This window comes from Macaca fascicularis, chromosome 9 (assembly GCF_037993035.2).
Source record: "Macaca fascicularis isolate 582-1 chromosome 9, T2T-MFA8v1.1".
Classification (NCBI taxonomy): Eukaryota; Metazoa; Chordata; class Mammalia; order Primates; family Cercopithecidae; genus Macaca; species Macaca fascicularis.
The window spans coordinates 115,752,132-115,777,447 of NC_088383.1; the positions used below are offsets into that span (position 1 = coordinate 115,752,132).

Genomic DNA, 25,316 nt, shown 5'->3' on the forward strand with positions numbered 1-25,316 from the left:
TAAGGGCGGACCACCCATGAAAGGAATTAGTCATCTTATAAAAGAGGCCTCAGAGAACTGCCTTGCCCTTCCACCATGTGAGGACATAGCAAAATGGTGCCATCTATAAACCCAAAAGTGGAGCCTTCATCAGACACTGAATCTGCCAGCACTTTGATCCCGGACATCTCAACCTCCAGAACTACGAGAAATTAGTTTCTGTTGTTTATAAGCCACCCAGTTGACGGTATTTTGTTATAGCAGCCCAAATGAACTAAGATGGTCACCCAGGACCCTTTCTTTTGCTCTGCGTTTCTTTATGAATGCCCTTGCTCAAGCTTAGCCTGTTTTTCTTTTCTCTTTTGCAGCTTTCCCTTCTGTCATCAAAATAACTAACAGTAGAAGGAAAACTGGGCTTTTGATTTTGGACAAACTCATATATGGAGAGAACCACTTTCAAAAACACGGATGAAAGAGCCTATCGATAAGTCCTCTGGAAGTTAGTCCTTATATATCCATCTGTGGGACATGCACAGGCAGAATTGTGGAATATCACCTCAAAAAAGAAAAACAAGAAAGCAAGATCAGGAGAAATGAGACTGGAGCAGAACTGTGATGAGTTGATCATCTCTGTGTGGAATGCAAAAATGGATATGGATATTAAACTCCAGGAGATGTTATTTGGGAAAGGTGACTGCAAGAAGTCAAGCTATTCAGAGACTATACCTGATCGTGAACATTGTTCTACCTGTAATCTTGTTGAGAGAACAATATACTGGTGAGGGAGTGAGGGTGAAAGTATAATAACATTTGCAAAGTATAATGCAATTTCTCTCTCAGGGAGTAAAACACTCTCACACTCTCTTTCTCTCTCTCTCTCTCTCTCTCTCTCTACCCCCCCCCATCACCCCCTCCCCACCCCCCGTCTGTGTCTCTTTCTCTTTCCTACCACCACTGCTCTAGTAGACCTTGACATTCTGAAACTGGCCCAACTGTCCTATAGAACCAATGTTTACGGTTTCTTTGAATAAACATAGAAATTGATCCTCCCTGTCTTAAAACTTGAGAAAGTTACATTTGTCTTATCTGAGTTCTTTTCTCAGGAAACCAACCATCAGGCCTCCCAGGTATTATCAAGGAGCTGAAACTTACCAGATAAAGGCATCTGACAATGAGAAGCCAGACAACTTACCCATCATGACTGTCTAATTGCCAACTTGCTTCCTGTGGACCACTTCCTCTTCCTCACCTCCTCTTCTTTATCCTTCCCTAATTCCTGTTTTCCCACACCTGGTTACGTTTCTTCCCTCTATATAAACCCCTAATTTTAGTCATCAGAGAGATGGACTTGGGACTGATTGCCCATATCCTTGGCTACAGCACCCAATTAAAGCTTTCTTTCCTGGCAACATTTGTTGTCTCAGTGGATAAGCCTTTTGTGTGGAGAGTAAGAGGACCTGAACCAAACCTCGGCATTTTGGTAACAGATTTACTGCAAAAACAGACACAGTTCGATAGCCTGACTCCTAGACTGATCTTAGCAGTGCAGGACCATCAGGTGCAGATCACACAGGCAGCAGGTGCCCTTACCAAAGATGTCGAATTGGGAGAGATGTGTGTTTCATAGCAACCAGTACTCCACCTTGATCCAGGTACAAAACACTGTGCTCTTCTTCAAAGATCTGGATGAGGAAAACACATACATGGACACACATCCACATCCACACATACCCAGCCTTCAAAGAATAAGTCTTCATATGAGAACAAAAATCCTTCCCATGATATAAATAGGTTTCCCTAAATCTTTGGGAAAACAAAGTTATAGAACAATTCTCCCCAACATAGGCTATTGTACCATTGGTGTTACACAAAATAATTTTAGGTGTGTATAAAATAAATTTGAACAATGAATATTTATGGGTTCATGCTTAGATTCCTTCATTTTCATGATAATTTCTATTGATTCCCAGTTATGATGATGTCAGAATATTGGTTAACTGTCATATATTATACATCTCCAGACAGAGGGAACCTTAGAAATCATTTACTCTAACAGTCTCATGTTCATAAATAAGGAATCTAAGGTTTAGAGAGATGTGGTAACTTGCCTGAGATCATGCATACAGTAATGGACGGAACTTGGACTTGCTGCATTACAGTGCCCTTTCCAGATCTTATTACTCTGAAGTTTCCGACTGTTATCAAAAACTGTTCTTGTTTAATTAATAGATGTTCCACCAAAATCATGGTGAGTTCTGTTGTCATCTTTGGGTACATGTGTCATTGGGTCTTTCTCCAAATGTAGAGAAACAAATTTGAAGTCAAATGGAGACACAATGGAAACAATCTCTAGATCCTTTCTGTATAAGATGCATACTGTTCTCTCAGATTATTAGTATAGGCTTGCCTGGAGTTACATTACAGACACTCTTCTTCCAATTTGTTTATTTCTTATACCCAAGATGCACCCCAAGACTACAGAAGTAAAGACTTCTCTGCCTTGTTTGGGGTGTTGGAAAGAAGAAAATGGGATCCTAGGTCTCTGTTCTCCAAAGGAAGTTTACTTAGGATAGTCCAAGTTTCTACATACCTCCAAGATCAATTGCTATGGGGTTTCTTATGCAAATTTCTTCCCTTCCTCCTCCGCTCAAAATATCAGAATCCCACTGAGGATCTATAAAGAGTCTGAAGCTAAGAAATGGCAATTGGAACATAATGTGGACACCTCTATCTAAAATGTAAAGCAGAGTGCTCTCCTTGCTAAGTGTGATTACCTATGCATTAGATTTCAATTTACAGCTAGTTATTGTATGATAATTAAACATCGGTAGGTTATTAAAACATATTTATTGAGGTATAACCACCATGCATTAGGTGCATGTCTTGTTAAGATTGCTAAACCTCATTAAATGCCTGTTTTATAAGCTATGGGTACCTAATTTTCATTCAGAAGAAAGGCATGAAGCACTTAAGCTAAACACACTGGTTTAAAGTATTCCATTTCTACTTTCTCTAACATATGCATCCTGATGGTTATTACTCTGTCTTTTGCACATGAGATTTAAACATCTCAGAACACCACCTGGGTAATGGCCATTTCTATATCTGCATTCCTTCCTATTCTGACTTCAAGGCAAGGGGAATTTATGGAGCCAACTCAGCATTAGATATGTAATCTACCCTTAAGGCTGCATATTCACTATATGATAAACCCTTAGGTATTCTGGTTTTCATCTACAGGAAAAAATTTAGTCAGACTTAATTTGGTTTCGTTGTGACTTATAAATGTCCTTACATACAAGCTCTGAATAAGGAACATCTTTATTAAACGATAAAAAATCTAATTCTATAAATATTTGCTAAATTCCAAGATTTAAGACTTTTATTAAAAAAGGAAAAACAAACATATTCACAGTCGTTAGCATTTATGTGTAGCACTGCTGAAAAAGTTCCCAGATTTGAACCAAGCTGGGCAATTTTTATGTTACTTAAACTTCAGTGATTTGACCCAGGGTATTTTCTTACCTGTCTCCAGGTGTTTCCTGCATCTGAAGAGACAAACATGCTGATGTCAGTGTCTGACAATTCAGAACCTATATTGCCTAGAAAGAGAATGATGACATTAGTGAAAAGAACTTTCTGCAAAAGCAACAATGGACTATATTGGCAGGTGCATTGCCTGAGAAAGATTTTGACTGCAAGCATTCTGTCTGTGCAGGAGTTTTCTGCAGACTTGCTTCAGGGCCAATGGCTTAGGTGCCTTTCAAAAATATTTTTAGCTTGCTCATTAAGTTCCAAGTACAGATATCTAGCTTCTTAAAATAAACACTATTTACCACAGCCAGCAAACCAGGCAAGCTTCTTACCTGATGCCACTATGATGCTTGGAGCTGTGTCTTTGCTGGCAATGATCCCTGATGTGTAGGGATTCTCAGAGACCTTCAGGTGAAGGTGTAGTGAGCAATAGGGCTGAAAAGAGAAATAATAAGTGCCACAAAATCACATAATCAAAATGGTCATTTGAAGCTCAGAATTAGATCATCCATCCATCCATCCATCCATCCATCCATCCATCCATCTAACCAACCATCCCATTTACCATACATCCATGCACCACTCCAACCACCCACTGTACCTATACCTACCCATCATCTTTCATCCCCCAAATATCTAGTGTCCACTAAGTGTAAAACAATCTTCAAGTTAGTAAAGGAAAGATCACCTTCATTTTAGGTATAATCTAATTTGGTCTTTGTCATTACAGAGCTTACAGTTTATATAGAGGGCATGAGATCCTTCTATTAATTACCATAAAAGAGAATATTTTAACAGCCATAAAAAATGTAGAGACAAAATAGTATGAGATTGTAGAAGGTAGAGATACTATGCTGAAGTTTGAATCACGAATGACTCCAAAAAGAAAACAGTGCCTGAAGCAAAGATGGATAGGTTATGAACAGTAGGTAGATGTTCAAGAGGTTAAAGAATATTTCAGGCCTGAGTAATAGCAACAACAAAGAAAAAGAAGCAGAAAAGGTGAGTAGCACAGTATGTCATCAGGAAAGACTGAAGAGGAGAAATGGGATACGAAGCCAGGAGAGAAGGTCAAGTCGGGTGGGAGGATTTTGAAAAAGTAGGTTGGCATCTCTTAGTCATCCTCCATTTGAGACCTTGGTCTCAGTTGTATAGAAAAAGTATATGAAACTATGCAAACACCTGCCAAACAACTGACCCAGCATCTCTACCAGGATATTATCAGAATCAGAATCATTCAATATAAAAGTCATACTCGTAAACAAAATGCACTAGTAGTAAAAATTTAAATGAAAATGTAAGGGACTTGTTTATCTGTGCAGAAACCTCAGTCAAATTATCTGATTGAGATATCAACAGTTTTCAAGAAAAAATGGATAATAAATCTTATATGAATTTTGTTTAAAATAGTTCTTGTACTGAGTTGTCAAAAAACACAAGTTTGTGTTTGAACCCACATTTCTTTTCATCTCTCAGGAAGATTACTTTCTAATCTTATCAACTGGAGTTTTTGGAATCACCAATGTATCTCTGTTATTACTTTTATTCTGCTCTGTAAGTTTCAGCCAGCAGACATTCAGACACCTACAGATGCAATGATTAAATTTATATAGGATGGAGTAAATGACAAAGTGAAAATGAAACTCAGGAATAAAAGCAGCCACAACGCTGGTGAAATAAAACAGCAGATCACAATTTTCTTTACTGCCAACAAAGTAAAACTCTCAAGGTAGAACAATAGTAAGAAATGATTGGTTTTGCATAAAAAATTTCATGTAAATCTTTCAAAAAAAGGAGTTTCCATTTTATAATCTTCTACAAGAGTAAAAAAGACAGCCCCTATTAGAAGAAATATTAGGCCCAGACACTTGGCTTTTATTTGTCCATGAGGAAGACTAGAACAGATATAATTAAATGCGGTGGATGTTCCAGAACAGCATAGTACAACACTCAGATGATGTAAGACAGGATAAACCAGGAGTGCAAAACCAGTTTTCCATGAAAGTCTTCCTGATAACTGCAGCCTATCAGGGTCTCCCCTCCTCTAATCTACAACAATTTATTTCACTATGCACAATCTTGTATTATCTATTTCAGGTATATACAATTATATCCCTCTAAGAATATACTCTATAAATAAAGATAACTCATTACGTAGTGCTTTGCATCTTTTGTGAAACCTAGCATAGAATCTAAACAAGATAATAAATAGAAGCTTGCAATATCAAGTAATGCTTTTTTTGTTAGGACATGAAAGATATCACTTTACTATTTTACTCAGAGCAATGCCAGAAGTATGTGGGCAGGAATATAAACCACATAATCTGAATAATGTTGTGAGCATCTGTATGGCATTCCAAGAAGTAGACTACTGCTTGGGGATTATCCCTAGACATATGAGCTTAACAGAGGACATTTTGCATCACCAAGGACTTTTTGCAACAGGTGCACCTGGCTCTCCTAGCCAGGAGAGCACCCAACTTGCAATCTTAAGCCAGTTGCTTGCCACGGCTGGAAGATTTTGAAAGTTATTTTCCACCTGACCTAAGGATTATTTGGTAAGGGGCATTTGCCATTACAAAGGAAAAATGTCAGGCCATGCATAGTGGCTCAGGCCTATAATTCCAGCACTTTGGGAGGCAGAGGTGGGTGGATCACTTGAGGTCAGGAGTTCAAGACCAACCTGGCCAACATGGTGAAACCCTGTCTCTACTAAAAATACAAAAATTAGCCAGGGATGGTGGCAGGCACCTATAGTCCCAGCTACTCGGGAGGCTGAGGCAGGAGAATCCCTTGAACCCGGGAGGCGGAGGTTGCAGTTAGCCGAGATCACACCACTGCACTCTAGCTTGGGTGACAGAGCGAGACTCCATCTCTAATACAAAACCAAACCACACCAAAACAAAACAAAACAACAACAATAAAAACCAAAACCAAAAACAAAGGAAAGATGTCATTTTCCATTGGCTACCTCAGCATGCCTCTGTTGCTATCGCTTTCAGAGGACTGAAATCGATTAATCTGAGAAAAAAAGACACCAGTTCACGCAGTAACAGCAACATAAGAAATTATCTTTTGGTGCACTTTTTTCTCCACTCTCACATTTGTAGTACTGGATTGCCCCCAGCTGGTACAAGGAGAATATTCTGTGGCTTTTTTTCTTTCATTTTCTTCAAGGCAGTTATAGTCTACACAAATGTTTAAGGAAAAAACAGTGTGAAGTGATTCATCTTCACTTTTTTCAACTTAAGCTGCTGTACTGACCAGTTTTGGACATTTGTCCAAGTCAAGTCGTAAACAATTAATATAGTTTATATTAGTATATTTTATTATAATGCTTATCAAACCCCTCCAAGTTCCTGGAGGACACAGGACAAAGCTCTCCAGTTCTTACGCACATTTTGCCAAGGCTGGGGGCACATCATAGGCCCCTCTCTTCCTTTCTCTTGTCTTCCTGCCTTCTTTCACCTCATTAGCAAATATGTGCTGACTACCTACACAGGCTAATAGTCGCAATAGTTGCTTTTTTCTTTCCAGGGTTATCTCCAAGTCAATAGAGTCAAAGCAGTTCCAAAGGCAGTTCTCTATTTTCCTGACTTTTCCACATTCAGAAAATATAGAAATGTACACCCAAACCACCAATGCCAGCAGCTGACCTACAGAGGATAGAATGACCAGCACACATTATTAGAAGCTGCCCTTTGCATCCTTACACATAGTCACAGGCCATGGCATATCAATTATCTATGGCATACCAATTCTAGGAGCAACTAGATCGTTAGTCTGTAATCTTTTCTGGGTCAGGTACAAACTTTGGGCATCTGATGCAAACTAAAGACCAAGAAAAAGTGCACATAGACAAGTACACAGAGTCTTGCACTTAATTTCAGGGAGTCTGCAAACCCGTGAAACCATAAGTGGACCTCTAGTTACTAGTTACCTTTCTTTGCCTGATTCTTTTATTTTAACCAACAAAATACTCTGGCTATTGCAAGTGTTCAATAAATGTCTGCTGAATCTAACTGATCCATTATTATTTTATACTTCAAATATTTATCATTTATTCCTTCTGTCTAACTTAAACATTGTACCCTTTGCCCAATATCTCCCTATTTCCTCCGACTTCTAGCCTCCAGTGACTAACATTCTGTCTCCACTTCTATAAGTTTGATTGTTTTAGGTTCCTAGTAGAAGAAACACAGACTTGGTTTTTCTGTGCCTGGCTTATTTCACGTAGCATAATGTTCTCCAGGTGATCCATAAATTATTTCTAGCATTGTAGATCCCACTGGGGAATTACCATATAATGGAAGACATTTCCCCATCATGTAATAAGTCAACTTTAAAAGCTGTTATATTACTTAAGGGTCAACCAGCTTCAAATCCCAATTCTTTCTCCTCAGGCTCTGTATCAACTGCCTTTAGTTTCTTCATGGTACCTTTATCTCCATGGTATCTAATCTGAATACTGTACTGAAAAGACACATCAGAGCTTTTGTAAAGAACAAGCTCCCAAATAGTATCCCTAACACTCTCCCTCCCGAAATACATACTCATTTGTATAATTTCTTTCCCTGACTTGAAATTCGAATTTATTACATCTTCAATAAAGAGTCAATGGCAAAGAGGAAGGAGGCCCCTGGATCAACTGGCTGGGTATGGGGAATTCAGCTCCAGCCCAAATCAGCAAAATATATGGAGTCAGAGACAATGGAAGAAAGGTGAAAAACAGATTCTCCTGGGGCAGCTGCCAGATCAGTTCCAATAGTAAACTGCCAGATCGGTTCCAATAGAAAACTGCGCAGTGGTTCACACCTGTAATCCCAGTACTTTGGGAGGCCAAGGTGGGTGGATCACAAGGTCAAGAGATTGAGACCATCCCGGCCAACCAACATGGTGAAACCCTGTCTCTACTGAAAATACAAAAATTAGCTGGGCGTAGTGGCACATGCCTGTAATCCCAGCTACTCGCGAGGCCGAGGCAGGAGAATCGCTTGAACCCGGGAGGCGGAGGTTGCAGTGAGCCAAGATCGCGCCACTGCACTCCAGCCAGGGCGACAGAGTGAGACTCTGTCTCAAAAAAAAAAAAAAAGAAAAGAAAAGAAAAGAAAAGAAAAGAAAACTGCCAGACGAATCCACAAAGTCAGCGCCTCTTTCCACGAAACAGTGTGCTTTCCCTAAGGGTCCAAGGATTTGTCACAGGCTCAGTTCAGCTCACATCTTGCCTCTTGGGAGCCCAATCCTGAGGCTTTGGAGACAGGTGGACTGTGACCTGTAATATTCTATCTAATTGTACAATTCTGTCTTCAGAGGAAAGAAATCCCAGCTGGGCCTTCCAGGCAATCAGTCTAAAAGTCCTAAAAATACAGCCCAAATTACCCTAGATGTCTTATTTCTATAGCATAGATTTTTGCCAGGAACATTGCATTCGGGCTGTAATTCTGAACTTATTCCACATCTGTAACAGTCCTGCTGGAAAAATCTCTTTTCTAATCACTAGGCTGTGCTTTCAGTGACACTGTCACTTTCCAAGTACTCACAATCTAAAATCACTTTTTATCTCATCTTTGCCACCAGCTCCCAAGCCTAAAGAAGGTTTTTAACAGTCTTCGTCTCCTGTAGCTCAAAAATTTCCTTTCCTATTTAGTGCCTTTGGCAGATTTTTGTAAAGTGATTTTGGTCTCTCCTCCCGGCTTCCCTTTGTCATTTTCCCCTTCTCACCTGCAGCCTGCTTTCTAAAGCTCAGGTTAAAACTACATTAAACAACAGGGTTAACAGAGAAGGAAGGCTGGAAGACTCCTGAGCTCACTACATCTGTATCCCAATAATCCATCTTTCTTTCATCTTAATGAGCTTCCTGCTTTTGTTAACTTTGGGTTCCACTTGAGCCCATGAGCTTCAGAAGGTAGACAATGTGACAAATCCTCCAGTGGACTCTCAGAGGGAATGAACGGCTTCCATTAAAATCCAAATGTGAAACTGTCACAATACCTTTCGATGGAGTGCATACTCCAGACATGGCACCCCTCATGTTGAGCCCCTACCACGTGGCAGGTATGATTCCTGGAGCTGATTCTTTGGAATGGTCAAAAAGACAGGCACCGTCCCTAGGCTCATGAAGCTCACACTTCAGAAGATAAGATGGACAAGAAAATTAAGCAGTACACCTGCTGATTTCAGATAACAGTAAGGACCATGAAGAAAATAAAAAGAGTTAAGACAAATACAACTTTAGGGGATGCTCAAGAAAGTTCTCTAAAATTAAGATAATGAAGCAATGATCTGAATGCCAAGAACAAGCCAGACAAAGAGAAGGACATTTTAAGAGAAATAATAACAAATGCAAAGACCCTCAGACATACATGAACATGATGAGTTCACGGTATGGAAAGAAAAACCCCTCCTCCACCTTGGCTTACATATAAGGAAGAAAGGGAGAGAGGAGAGGCTGGAGACCAGGGAGGAGAACTACTCAGAGGCCAGATCACGTGAAGTCTCATTGGTCATGATAAAGTATTTTTACTTATTCTACATGTATTAGAAGCCATTAGAAGGTTTAAGGAAAGAAGCGATATGATCTGATTTTTCAAAAGTTCAAGTTGATACCATTTACACACAATTTTAAAAAACAACAATCTATTATACAGGAAAATAAAGTGGATCATTGGTTGTGCTGGGCTGAGAGTGTGGGTTCTAACTGCAAAGAGGCACAAAGAGGTATTTTTTAGGGCAACAGAAATGTTCTGTCTTGATTGTAGTAATGGTTATATGGGTATATACATCTGTCAAAATTTACTGAACTATACTCTTAAAATTGCAGGTACGTGTATTTTACCTCAAAACAAAGTTGATTTTTAAAAAAATGGTCCCATTGGCTGCCGTCTAGAGAAGGGATTGCCAAGTAAAAGTGGGAGGACCAGTTAGAAGCCTGTCACTGTGGATCAGGTGAGCAACGATGCTGGCTTGGATTGGGGCAGTCCCAGTAGTGATAGGGAAGTAAGTTGATACTACATTTATATTTTGGAAGTACAACAATAAGAGTTTCTGACACTGGGTTAGGGGTGAAGCAGGGAATACCTTGCTAAGGGCTTAAAAGCCATTTTTAGTGGTTCATTTATGATGCCAGAGTCCCCAGGCAAGCCCATTTAGGTGACATGGTTAATTCTCTCCCATAATTCTCTCTCATAGGTGTTTAATCTCCAAATTGTGGAGTAGAGACCAGCTTAAGGAACTGGCATATCCCACGCATCTTTGGTTAAGCAGCACTATGCTCCAACTTGCTATAGCTGAACTAGGAAGGTGATCCTGTTTTTTTAAAATGCCACTGAACTGTGCCTTGCATAGAGTAGGTATTCAATAATAGTTGCTACATTTACTTACTCTGTCACTGCCATTACTATAACAACTGGCCTTTTCCCCCTGTAAGTTGCCAGTAATAAGGAGAGAAGCTGAGTGGGAAGCTGAATTTTAGACTGCTTCCCTGATGCACAGTGACAACTGTGATATTCTCTGCAACTAATAAGGTCAAGCTATGGCTGCTGGCATCTTCTCAACTAGGAGGGTGACCCGCCTACAGCTGTGAGAGATGAACCTGCAAAGTGACTGTCCAGACTTTACAGGATGGAAGGAAGCAAGCTGAGTGCAGATAACATCAAAGTCAGAACTGCATGAAGAGTGTGAACAACTATATACGTGTAATTCATACACACACACCCCCATCCCCTACAAGCCCTTCTTACTCAGATGAAGTGGTCCTCCCTCTAGGCTTACACAATCATCTCTCCTTTTTCTAAATTTAGACACAACTTCTGAAGTGTTTTACAGACACTGATAGTATTAATAATGTTTGCAATTTACAATTTGTCTCTTCCTCACCTCCTTCTGCATTCACTCAGTACTTATCTGTGTGTCAAAATTGGGGCAGGCATCAGAGCTACTAAGAGGAATGAGATGTGACTCTGCAGTCTTCCATTTATTAATCTAGTCACATTCAAGTAGCCAAGTAGACTGCAAACTCCTTGAAAGCAAGATTCATCTTTGATCCTCCTTTTGGATGCCATCATATATCAAATATATAAATAAATTCCTACGAATCTATACACTGCCCAAATGTAAGGCAACTAAAAGGAAGCCATACTTTAAAGTAGGGGTCAGCAAACCCTTGTAAAGGGCCAGGTAATAAATATCAGGCTTTTTTCATGATACAGAAAATAAACACATTGGCCTTTGTTCACCAAACAGTCTCTCTCATGACTACTCAATTCTGCCTTTGTACAGTGAAAGCAGCCATCAACAATACGTGAATGAATAAGCATGACTGTGTTCTAATAAAACCCTATTTAGAAAAACAAGTGGTGGGCCATATTTTTCCCACAGGCTATAGTTTGCCAACTTCAGCTTTACAGAATAAGACAAAAATGAACAGAACATATTGTAAAGAATACCAATAAGGGTATAAATCAGTGGTTCTTACCTTTTTTGAGTCATAAACTCCTCTGAAAATATGATTAAACATCTCCACAGGAAAATACACCTACACGACTCTGCATTCAGTTCATCAACTCTACAGCTGAATTTATGTATCATTAGTTCTGTAACAGGTTACTCATGAGCAAGTAGGTTGTTCGGGGTATATCATCACCAGGGATAGAAACTGTCCTATTCTCCCTCAAACTACCATTTGAGGCCCTCATCAGAACTTGGGCAGGAACCAAGGATCCTGGAAGGGCACAAGAAACTGCCCACGTTCTCCTATCTCTCTGGCACATCACACTAGGCAGTGCTGTGAGTTTTCTATACCCTTTGCCTTCACGCCCCTCCCCACTCCCTTTTGTTCATGAACTGAGCAAAAGTCCCAGAACTATCCTCATCCTCTGTTAAATATCCATTTCTGTCCCTCTACTGTGTGAGGCATTCTGCTTCAAGATGAAGACTCACCAGCAAGCAGTGCACGGGGTCCCCCCTTAGATCTGTGTCCGGAGCCTGCAGCAAACGCCAGTCTCTGCCTTTGTTGTATGTGATGAAAGTCTTCACTTGGTTGTCAATCTTCTTGTTAGCCAAGAACATTCCCTTTATCCCTGCTACCTGGGAAAAATTGACATGGCTGAAAAATACATCAATTTGAGAAGCGATATATTTGTTTACTTAAAAAAAAAGAAGGCTGTCAAAGTCAGCTGAGAGCACTTATCTTGGAGGAAAGAAAGGTTGGCGATGGGGGAAGGAGGTGACACTCAAGGTATAATGACTTCCCAGGCTACTGGACAAACAACAACAGATTGGTGATCCTTATCATATGGGGGTGACAATAAGAGTTTGATAGCAGCTTCTTATTACCCCTAACATAGGCTGACAGGAGCCTGCAGTTGCCAAGAGATAAATTCTCATGGTTTCAGCTCTGTTGCTTGGTAAGTAATAAATAAATAAATAGGGGTTACTTTTATTGTATGCTAGGGTAGCACCCAGAGTCTCAAATACTTGATCTCACTTAATCCTTAAAACAGTCCTCCTTGGTATCGTTTATTCTATTTCACAGATGAAGAAAGCTCAGGCTCATCCAAATAAAGTGACTTGCCTAAGGTCACACTGCCCAAGGGCACACAGTAAGTATCAGACTCAGGATTATCACCTCACAACTCTATGGCTTCACAGCTTATGCTCTTAATGCCTACCTCAATTATCAAGCTATCTGCAGGCTAGGGCAATTGAAAGAGGTCAGTTAAAGCTCCTGATCCAATTACTGTTGCTTTATTTCTGTGTAAGATCTCTCTGTTAAGCCACCAGAATGCACTGAATATAAGAGGACAGCTTTTAAATTTAAATAAATGGTGGTTTTCCTAAATCATCAAATACTCCCTACTTTGTTTTTAAAATACCGTTGTTCTCAGCCTAAACAGATGCTCTTAATTATTTGCCTCTGAAAATGATTGTCTCTTCTCTTCTATATGTTAGGTAAGAAGTAATCATTAGTAAGTTGTCAAAATCTTGCAAAAGCAAATAATTGTGCATTATATTTTTCTTGTGTTTTGGAGTTTATCAAACACATTCATGCACATTTTACCCTGCTTGAAATTGTAACAACCCAGGAGAACAGGACAGTGAGGAAAAGGACTGAAACATGTTGAGTAATGCATTCCAACGCTGCATGTACATTACCTCATTTAATACTCAGAATAACCATGGAATAATTATCATTAGCCACATTTTGAGGATGAGGAAATAGACACTTTGACTTGGTGGCTTTCTGGAACACACCTAGGGAGTAAGTGAGCAGGCTAACAAGCATATTTAAACCTACTTAACTTGGGCCCTTTACAACATGAAAAATTTTTAAGCAGAATAGTGAGGCAATAGCTGTCACCTCTTCAGACCTCGCCAAACGCCAAGCACTATGTCCAGTATTTTATTTATAAAACCTCTAATACTTACTACAAACCTGCACCTGCAGCTTTTACCCCAATTCTACAGATGAAGAAACTGAGATCACACAAAGTTGAGATTCACACCCAAATCTGCCTGACTTCAAATACAGCTTGAATCTGTCAATTCTAAGAGGTTGGGTTTCAATCGATAGAAGACACACATTTTTCCTTTGCTTTTGACAGTCAGACCTCATTAGTGTGTACCCGCTGATCTGGCATCTGGGATAATTTACAGTTGGGCCACATTTGTACTCTTTTGAAACAACAAGTATGTTAAACAACTAAATGGTATAAATGAGTTGTGGAGAGGAATACTTTGAACTATTACACTCAGGAAACACGGTGCATTCTGGGCAATCAATAGCAGCCAGAACAATTTCTTGTGCATTGTCTAACCTCAACAAATGTGGAAGGCATAAACTCCAGGAGCACTCTACCTCCCAACAGCAGTGTGTTAATTACAAATAATATTTAGTAATTCACTGCACCAGCTCCGCAAGGGCTGCCCACCAGGGAACTCCATATTGGTTTTGCATATGTTCAAGAAGCTGTTACATACTTAAATATGAATATACTGCCAGTTCTTTAAAAAATTAAATTACGTAAATCACAATTTCACAAAGTCATACTGGTCTTTCCTCTATACCATTCCCAGGAATGAGAAATGACCCTGTCTTAACCATTCAGCACTCAAGAGGGTGACAATAAGTGCAGACGGAATAAAAATGTTACCTATTCCAGTAGTTTCATTGCCCATTTTCCTTCCTGCCCTCTCCCTCTTCTGGCAAGGGTGCCAGCACAGCGTTATGCATGTTTGGGAGCTGGTTCATTTGATTTGCAGAAGTGGCGACTTTATTGGCCCCCAACTGCTTGGCATTATCAAATGCCACTTGAGCAAAGAGCTGTGCTTTGTAATTCATCTCTGGCAGCTTGGCCTTCAGGTTTATCTTGAGGAATAAAAACTTGGCAAAGTAAAGGGAATGTGTATCAACACAGGATAGAGCTGGAGAGGGTCTGCTTATCGCTTATTTTCCTTTTGCAGCCAAGGCACTTTATCCATTTAAGGTAGGGGTTTTTTTGTTTTGTTTTGTTGTTTTCTTTTGCTGCTTTGGCCTGGTCTGCAAAGGTAGTCAGCCCTAGTCTTAGGTTTTTGTGCTATTCACTGTTCCTTTCACTCTGAGCTTGAGAAATCCATCTTTCTGTGTGTCTCATGGAAACCCCTAGGCATGCATGAGCCACTTTCTTCCAGTGCTCTATTCTAAGGTCTCATCCTATGTTTCCTGGAACCTCTATCCTCTCACTGTAGGACTTCGGATATCAAGGGGACTAATACCAAGCATGAGTGCCCCAAATGTGGAATGTGCGTGGGTGTACGTGTGTGTACCTGCCTAAGCATGTAGTATATGTCTCTCTCTGTGTGAGTGTAGGGTCTGAGGTTCCACTGAGGATGAGGGGACATGTTTATGTTTCTAGATAACCTCTCCGCATCCACACTGCATGCATATTTATGGAATAGAGTGGAGTTGAGGGATGGGGTAGGGTGGGGTAAAGCAGTATTTCCTACGAAGCCATGTCTTCCCATAGACATAGAATTTCTGATGACAAAACTCCCATGGGAATGGTACATCCCACTGCTGGAAGTCTGTCCTCCTTTGGGAAAAAGAATTGTTGCCTTTACTGCCCGTCTGAATTCTGCATAAAGAACTTTAAGAATTCTGAGTGTGCTGGAAAGCTACTTTAGTCTTTGCTTCTCATATAGAGAAATGTGCTACCAGATATCTCAAAAGTAATTAACAGTTATTTCTTATTTAATATAAGTCAAGATATCATTTTAATTAGACTTTAAACGTGAAGTGTTACAGCTCAAACCTTAAGTCTAACACAAAGTACATTGGTGCATTTCCTGTTGCCAACATGATGGTCTCAGAACACTTTCTTCCCTTCTCTTATCTGACTCTCTTTGTTCACAAAGGTTACCCCCAACTCCCTTGGACAGCCTCCTGATATGCCTCTACATATTCATCCCTCAAGATTCAGCTCATAAACCTTTTCCAGAAACCAGAATCTCTTTTCATCCTGATTATCCCCACACTTATTCTCTGTTCTTTAATTTGTCTCTCATACAGATGGTACCTGTATCTTGGCTGTCAACAACTGTGGGATCTTCCTATGGGACTCAATCTTCCCGTAAACATCTCTAGTACTCCTTACACTCTTTATCATATATTAATTCCAATTTTGTCATCCCCTGTGACCTCTCACATTATGGTCTCCTACTCTAACACAACCTTCAGATTGTTATTCACTCTACCAAGCTACTCTTTAAAATTAATAATAGTAAAGTAACTTTATACAAAGAACCCTGTTTTTTGTTTGTTTGTTTGAAACAGGGTCTCTCCCTGGCACCTAAGCTGGAGAGCAGTGGTGTGACCACAGCTCACTGCAGCCACGACCTCCTGGGCTCAAGCGATCCTCCCACCTGAGCCTTCCAAGTAGCTGGGAAAACAGTTGCACACCACCATGCCGAGTTAATTTTTGGGGTTTTGTTTGTTTGTTTGTTTTGTTTTGTTTTGGGTAGAGATAGGGTTTTATCACATTGCCCAGGCTGGTCTCAAACTCCTGGGCTCAAGCAAGCCACCTGCCCTGGCCTCCCAAAGTGCTGGGATTACAGGTGTGAGCCACCGCGCCAGCCCCTGTCTTTGTTCCTACTGAAATAGGCAGTGAGCGTTCTGCATTAGAAGGTGCGACACCCAAGCCTCTGGTAACCATGACCGGGGAGAAGATGCGAGGAGGAGAAACGGGGAGTGACTACTAATGGTTGTGGAGCTTCTGTACTGGATGATGAAAATGGCCTAAAATTGTGGTGGTGGCCGCACAGCTCTATGAACATACTAGAAACCATTGGATTTTACATTTTAAGTGGATAAATTGTACGATATGTGAATTATATTTTAATAAAGCTGTTTTGGAGGAAAGATATCACAATAATGGCAACCCAAATGTATTGATTATTAAATTTCAGGTACCAGAGGTTGAACATCCCTAATCTAAAAATCCAAAATGCTCCAAAACTTAGAATGTTTTAGCACTGACATGATGCCATAAGTGAAACATTCTACACCTAATCATATGTGATGGGTCACAGGCAAAACACAATCAAAACTCTAAAGAAAAGAAAAATATTTAAGGTGATGAATAATCTCAAGTACACTAATATGTTATTTACTAATTATATAAATTACATTATTATATATACCCTGAAAATGTGTGCCTATTATGTACCAATAAAACATAAAAAATAAATTTCTAGAATACAAAAACTTTCACGCACAAAATTATTAAACATATTATTTAAAATTAACTTCAGGCTATGTGATAAGGTGTGTATGGAACATAAATGAATCCTGTGTGTATACTTGGGTCCCAGTTCCAATATATCTCATTATATATATGTGAATATTCCAAAATCCAAAAATATCTAAAATCTGAAACCCTATTGGTCCCAAGCATTTCAGATAAGGTATCCTCAACCTGTACATGAAAGGCTTTGCAAACAGGAACTTGTGAATATCTGCATGCATTAGAGTTCATATTATCCTCATTTACAGATGAGAAAACTGAAGTTCAGATGTGGCTAATCACTTGCCTAAGGTCATCCCCCTGGAGAATCTTAGATCTGGACTCCGAGTCAGTCTGTCTAACTACAGAGTCTATCTACACCCTTAGGCCTGTGGCTATACGGCCTCTTCGAACTTCTCCTTTTATCCTAGAGAAATATCGCCTGAGAGAAATATCGCATCAGAATGTTCTACTCAAATAAATTGTATTTTATTCAGTCATTAGTACATTTACTCTAGTCATTCAGTAAATATTTTCTGAGCATCTACTAAGTATCATACGATCTTCTAGGCACTTGCAGATATAATATGTAGAATATCTCAACAACTACATTTTTTGAGAGTTAGAATGTGCTAGGTGCTGGGAATTTCTCCCGTGTTTTTTAGGTTTACTTTCTGGATGGTTCTGTCCTGTTCTTAAGGGAATCAGGAATCTTCTTATAGACATCTCTAGTACTCCTTATACTCTTTATCATAAATTAATTCAAAGGAACTCATGTATTTGTGTAAGAAAACCCTTTGTAAGCTCCATGCAGAGGCTAAGTTGGGAAGACTCCTGTGCAGGTGTTTTTGCTTATTTCTGCCTTGAATGCTGACTAAAAGATGAATACTACCACCCTCTCAGTCTCAGATTTAAATTACAAATCCTAAGTGCCAAAATTTGAAAAAAAAAAAAATTAAAAAGATGAAACAACAACTGTGGCAAGAAAGAGAACATAGTCATGGCCACAATTTCTTTGGGCTTTGTGGATGGGATATTTTTCTCTTCTCAAGAGAGGATAGCAGGAAGGAGAGACATGAGGCCAGGGGTACCTTCACAATCAGGGAAACCATTGGCCAAGAAAAACCTAAATGTTCTTTCCTTCTCTGTTGCCCCAACCCAAGAGCACTCTCCTCCTCAAACAGCACTCTCCTCCTCAAGAGACAGTAGCCTGAAATAATAGTACATTCTTTTATTTTATTATTATTATTATTACTATTATTATTTTTTTTTTTTTTGAGGAGGAGTCTCGCTCTGTCGCCCAGGCTGGCACCATCTCGGCTCACTGGAACCTCCACCTCAAGGGTTCAAGTGATTCTCCTGCCTCAGCCTCCCAAGTAGCTGGGACTTCACCACACTCAGCTAATTTCTGTATCTTTAGTAGAGACAGGGTTTTGCCATGTTGACTAGGCTGGTCTCACACTCTTAGCCTCTGGTGATCCTTCTGCCTCCGCCTCCTAAAGTGCTGGGATTACAGGCGTGAGCCACTGCACCTGGCCAATAGTACATTCAATATCCTGTAATAAATGTATCTTCAATAGGAGAGCATTTTTCTTTCCTACCTCCTAACCTAGATTGTAAGAGGCAGTCTTTCTCCAAGAAATCAAGGTGTATGCTATATTATCATAACCGTTGAGTTTTCTCTTTTAAAGAGAGGATACAGAAGACACTGTGTGTAACAGAACATGCCCTGGTCACTGGCTGTCCTTCATGACACCCACCAGGGCTCACTCATGTATGCACACATTCTTGTGTATTCTGAATTTGTCAGCCAAGTGGCTTCACTCCCAACACAACCCTTTGCACTCAGCTGGGGTGAACTGTCATTATCTATTAAGCCAAAGTGCTCTTCATCATCATTAATTAATATTCCCTTCCCAAAGGAGAGAAGGTGTCATCCAAACCTGTCAGGCTCCCTCTCATCATCCACACTACACAAATACATCAGGCATCACTCTTCTTAGATACACTCAGCACATTTCTTTTGCTCTGGCCACCACCAGATATGCAGTCTTCTGTTCCCCAACCCACACGATGCCACTGGAACATTCATTCTATTCAGGTGTGATGGAGTTTTAGGACACTTGTTTCCAGGCTTTTCTTACACAAATACATCCACCCGACAAGACTGCGAGCCATGTGTCAATATGGCCTGAACTTAGCTGTAACTCAGCACTTGGTACTAAAGGCGCTGCATAGATAGGTCTCAGGCAATCAAACTTCTGATTCTCTTTACATTGACTTTCATCATTTTCTTCTTCCAGTCTTCTGTTTTCAACTGGTATGCAAAGTCTAACTCTATTTACCCTGCCCTTCTATGTTCTTCAGTCTTAATGCTCGTATCACAACCAAATACGAGCCCAGATGCGGATCCTTCAGGGAAAACATGACAGTCTATAGTTGAGAGTTTGCATACTCTAGGGTTTAGGTCCTAACTCTGCCACTTACCATCTTTGGGGGCTTGCAAAAGTTGCTGTATTCTCTCTGCCTGCATTTACTTATATTTGAAGTGAAAGTGACAACAGTTCCTACATCATAAAGTTAATGTATGCATTGAATGAGATCGTTACGGAAGGTTTTTTACACCATGCCTGGCACAAAGTGGCCCAAAATATTAGACATTATTAATATCAACAAAATCCATTTCTAGTATTTTTGCTCTGAGGCCAACTTTCTTGTCTCTTATTTCTTGGCTCTCTTGAATGGAGTCCAATTCACACTGATGGAAAATTCTGGTATTTCAATAACTAAACCATATAAGGCTGTACCCCCAACACTTTGTCTCTAGCATTTCTCTCTCTCATTCCATATACACACATAGTTCTAGGGTAGAGAACACAGAATCTGTATCCAGGTTCCAACGTATGTGCAAACAAAATGCTTAATTTTAACAAGCACAGTGCTTCCTTCTACATTTTTTACAAAGACCCATCAGCAGTGCACATCCGTGACGCACAGACCCATCTACATGTTTATACATTATACAGTTCACCTCTGCTAAAATAGCCAGAAGAGCTCACAAATGCAGGAATAGCACATAATTGGCATGCAAAAGCAAACAAAGAACAAAGGCCATCCTCCTCAGTCACCCCAAATGTGAGCAGGCATGCACTCCATGTATGCTGTCTCTGTAACCCCCACCTCATGTGTTGCTCATCCTTGCTCCTTAGTAATTCATTTATGGATTTTCTTACTTCTCATTTATCTCTAAGCTCTCATCATTCATTACAATTCTACTGGGAAATTCATGCTGGATGGCTTTCAGCTTCCTGCTAGCCAGAACAATCAGATTTAAGGGAACATTTGTGCCAGGCTCCGTGTCAGCCAATATTCTTTCTATCTAGGTAATCAGCAGATACGGCACTGCCGTTCTGATCACATCAATTTCAATTCAAGTTGCCGTGAACTGTCAGGCTAATAAAACAAAGACTCCTCTCTCCCAGCCCCAGGATGCAGAGCACCTTTACACAATACAGTCATACCACTGCCCAAAATGATGATAATAAGAGCCAGCAGTTTCCCTACAGATAGTCAACTGCAAAAGAGGCACAAAGGGGAAGCACAAGATTAACAAAGCCATGTTTGGCATGTCCAGAGGTCGCCTTGTTTCCTCTTTTCATTCCATACCTGTTACTGATGTTCGAATTCAGAAAACTAGTCATGAAAAGAGTTGCAAATAACAAGACATTGCAAAGTCATTCCTGTCTAAACTTATCATTTTTTCGTCATCAAGGGACCAATTAAAATGGTTTTTATTTCTGGCAGGAAACAAAATTTATCCAGAGAATCAATTCCATATTGACTCAAAAAGAGGGAAGAGGATAATCAGGAAGGGGAAGATGGAACCTGAAAGTCAGAACATGTCTTTGGGAGATCAAGGATAGAATGAGGGCCAGGCAAGAAAACTGGGTGATTAAGCTTGGGCAGTTGCTTTGACTTCATGCCAGTGAATGCGCAGAGCATGCTCAGTGTTGAGTCAAGGCAAGAAAATGCATGACATTTCAACAAAACACACTTCAAGTTAAAATGTTTATAGTCTATTGTTTATAGTCTATTTACCAATGAAAAAGAAATGTGGTAATTTACACTTGTTTATAAGAAGACAACTACTGTAATCCCAGCACTTTGGGAGGCCAAGGCAGGCGGATCACAAGGTCAGGAGTTTGAGACCAGCCTGGCCAATATGGTGAAACCCTGTCTCTACTAAAAATACAAAAATTAGCTGGGCGTGGTGGTGGGAGTCCCAGCTACTCAGGAGGCTGAGGCAGGAGAATAGCTTGAACCCAGGAGGCAGAGGTTGCAGTGAGCCGAGATCGTGTCACTGTACTCCAGCCTGGGTGACAGAGCGAGACTCCATATCAAAAGAAAAGAAAAAAAAAGACAACTACTTGATATGAAGAATGTCATATGGCTGCACTAATTGCAATATGGGAAGATGTAGGAATCCGAAATAATAAAAATGTTTTGGGCATTTAAATAATGTGGGTAGATGTTAAGGCTATGAGAGTAGAACACTGCAGTGGTGCTTGAACACACTGGAACATAATATTAATGATGCTATCTATAATTTGTTGAGCATTATTGTATTTTAAGCACTGTGCTCCGTGCTTTGAAAGGATTAATTCATTTAATCCTCAGAAAAATCACATCTAGTAGGTATCATATTTATCTCCATATTTTAAGCAAGGAAACTGTGGCTCAGAAGTTACTGGATTTGTCTCAAGAATACATACAAGTGGCATTGCTAGGATTTAAGCTTAGGCAACCTAAATCCAAAATCTGTACTCTAAATTAAATTTTATTCAACATGAAGTTGAAACTAAATCATCACAATATGTAAATTTCTTCTAGAATACAGTTTGAGGTTGTCATACATGATACTGTATTTATCTGAAACATGGGCAGAAGAAGAAGTGGAAAAACTTGTGAAAGTATGAAAAAGTTTGCAGTAGAATTTTCTAAACATATACATATAAACTAGACCCTATGCTAGTCTGCCATAATTTCTATTACAAATACCTGGGCTCTAACTTTGGCATACAGTTTACTAATATGCTTTTATACATACATAAAAGTTTAGATACTAGAAAAAAATCACTAAGAACCTCTGAAGGAGGAGGAAGATAGAACACATTGAAAGGGATTACAATGACAGGTTAAAATTTCTTAAGTGAAGTTAGTTTCTTTCATACTAGATATATCCTTACTTCTTAGACAAGCAACCTCTTGACTCACTGTGCTTATTCTTGACTAAATGATAGTGTCATTATGACTGTACATATCTGAATCCATTTTAGATTTTTTTTCAGATAGAATATAGGTATATTGTTGCACTTCCCAAATTCTGAATGTTTTCAAATGGCTTATTATAACCTATTATAAATCTTTCGTAGTGCATGATAAGACTGACGAATGGATAAAATCCATCCCAAGGCAGCAGTTTTCTTTCTAGCTAACTGTGCCTTCAATGGCAATTAAAGCATTGGTATTTATCATGAAAGCTAACCAATCCAACATATATGATTTTCTTTTGAATCTTAGCCATCTTGAGAAACAAAGAGTCTGCTAAGCTCTGTTCTTGTTGTAGTAGCTGTTTATTTTATTTTTCTGGATTTAGGAGACAGACACCTGCTAATCTTATCTCACTCTCTGGCCCTGTGAGAAAAAGGCCATTAGCCAAGGGAGCTTATTTAACCAGAAAGGTCTTCAAGTCCAAATGAAGCGTCTTCTGACTGGATGCAGGAGACCTGATCCCCTTCATTCTTTCTTCTGAGAGACAAGGGAGTGCCATCCACCATCCCTTTACTCATGGCCCGGCCCTGTCTGCCTTTCAAAACTATGTCCAAACATTGCATGCAGGCCACTCTCGTCACACCCTGTAATTGGCTGCCTCCCCAGACATTCCGCAAGTCCGCTAAGCCTTCATGTCCTGTGGAGTTTGTCAAAAAAGAAACTCTCCCAGAATCCCTCCCAGAGATGTTCTGTGGATTGCAAATTAACTTATAAAAATGTTCTGCAAATCTCTCCATTTCCCAAGAGAAATGAGGCCACATAGGAACTGTATTAAAATGACCAGGAAAAGAGTCCATGCGGGGCTTCCATCAGCCAGCTGGGCATTGCTGTGACTTAGGACCACATATGCCTCGTGACATACCTCATAGAGGTCGATCATGATGTTGCCCTCAGGGCCTCTGCTGCTCTGGACATTCTCCAAGGCCAGGGTGAAGTAGACACCACGTGTGTCTGAGATGTAGAGGTTGTACGTGTCATTCTGGTTCCATTCTTGGACCGCTGCGAACACCTGATTCTCATCGGTGCTGATAACATGCATGTCCTGTGAAAAGACACAAGGTCGTGAAGAGGGAAGAAGAGTTTTACACGTTAACCTGGCAGGCATCCAAAGAGTGTGGCATCAAATGAGGAATACCAGAATGAGCACTTTAATAGAACGTAGCTTCCTTTTGCATATATGAGAAATAATAATTAGTTAAGCATTAATCATATATTTCCTTTGTCACTTGTGGGGTTAGGCAATAAGGTCATTAAAAAATAGGATGGAGGGGTGTTTGATAGATCAGTTTTAAATGCCTCATTACATAATTTGAAAAATACTTTCTTAAATATGTATGATTTGGAGAATCAAGCATCCTGATATTTTTGCCAAGCACAAATATGATACTTGCTCAGAAGGCATATATGGGGCAGACATGAGGAAAAGCTGGAGGGACAGAGAGAAAATAGACAAACGCTGCATCTCTCAGCGTGGCTCATGGACCAGCAGCAAGGACATCACCTGTAAGCTTGTTAAACACACAGAACCTTGGGCCTCACCTGGTGAATGGAAATCTGCATTTTAGTAAGATTGCTAAATAATTACCATGCATATTAAAGTTTGAAAAGCACTGCCCTAAGGTTCAGCAACCCCCAGCCAGTCTCCTCTACCCTCAGCCCTAAGAAAATATTCACCAGAGAAACCCAAAGTACTAATCCTCATGTTAATGTGTTCAAAGACTTAGCTGCTTATCAAAACCTAAACTGAGAGGTTCTGCAGGAATCCTCCAGTGAAAAAGGGCAAAAGATAGTCTGCATAACTGACGATGTTTTCAGACCCTGATGGTCCTGGAAGACAGAATTAAAGCAAAGGTAGCATGGAGGCAGTGAGCAAATGCCCCTGGGGTGGGAATTTCAAATTCTTTTTCCCCCATTTGTAACTCTAGAGAAGAACAATGGAAGCTACCACAGTCTGAAGCTTGCTGACTCAGACCAAAGCCTGCTTTCTTCTTTAGGGGATGTCTGTTAATATGTTCTTGGCTGCATTTTACCCTTTGCGCAAGAGAGTAGACATAAAACAACTTCCAAAAACCAAAAATTAAAGCTAAGTAACCAAAACAAAACAAACAAAAACAAAGACTGCATATAACCACAAAGGTAGAAGAACAACGTAGAACAATTCTTGTTTTTGGCATTGCTTAGTACTCTAATCTTTCCAGATGCACCACACTCTATTTTTGAAAAGCTTTAGGAGATCTGGCAATCTTCCTGTTAACAATTCCAGTGCGGGGAAATTCTACCTAACTACTAACCTAAATTTCTCATTGTCATATATGCTCATGTTCTCAATCAAGCAGCATTTCAGCTCTGACTCTGCTCTAGACGTGTAGGCACAAGACTCCCTCTCCTCTTTACCCTTTATCACAGTAAACTCGATTCCAGAGGGAGAAGTCCATATCTAAAGGGCTTTATATTCCTCACCTCTACTCAGGCTCAATATGACACACCCGAGTTTGGTAACATTTTTGTAGAAAGAACCCCAACTGGAGAGGCCAAAAAATGAATCCTGCCCATTAATTTAATGTGTGCTTCTATCCATTGAATGTCTATTTACATTTCTCCTGGTAATTACTGCTCTCTCTAGGTATCTGCAGGGGGATTGGTTCCACGACTGTCCTCAGATACCAAAATCCACAGAAGTTGAAATTCCTTATATAAAGTGGTATAAGATTTGCA

The 25,316-nt window shown here is 39.9% G+C and overlaps 1 protein-coding gene across 9 annotated transcripts in view; it reads right to left on the minus strand.

Moving 5' to 3' along the window:
- The window catches only part of SORCS1 (sortilin related VPS10 domain containing receptor 1), a 591,779-nt gene that overhangs the window by 103,344 nt on the left and 463,119 nt on the right, over positions 1–25,316 (minus strand). For 8 of the 9 annotated variants that reach the window (XM_005566385.4, XM_005566384.4, XM_065521387.1 and 5 more), the window contains exons 9-13: positions 23,464–23,643; positions 12,451–12,597; positions 3,846–3,948; positions 3,505–3,581; positions 1,570–1,661 (exon numbers count right to left, since the gene is read on the minus strand). In XM_005566385.4, coding sequence (XP_005566442.3) covers positions 1,570–1,661; positions 3,505–3,581; positions 3,846–3,948; positions 12,451–12,597; positions 23,464–23,643 — 599 coding nt within the window. Of the gene's footprint in view, positions 1–1,569; positions 1,662–3,504; positions 3,582–3,845; positions 3,949–12,450; positions 12,598–23,463; positions 23,644–25,316 lie in introns of those variants that run through there. The other variant, XM_074002673.1, reaches the window with a different exon arrangement.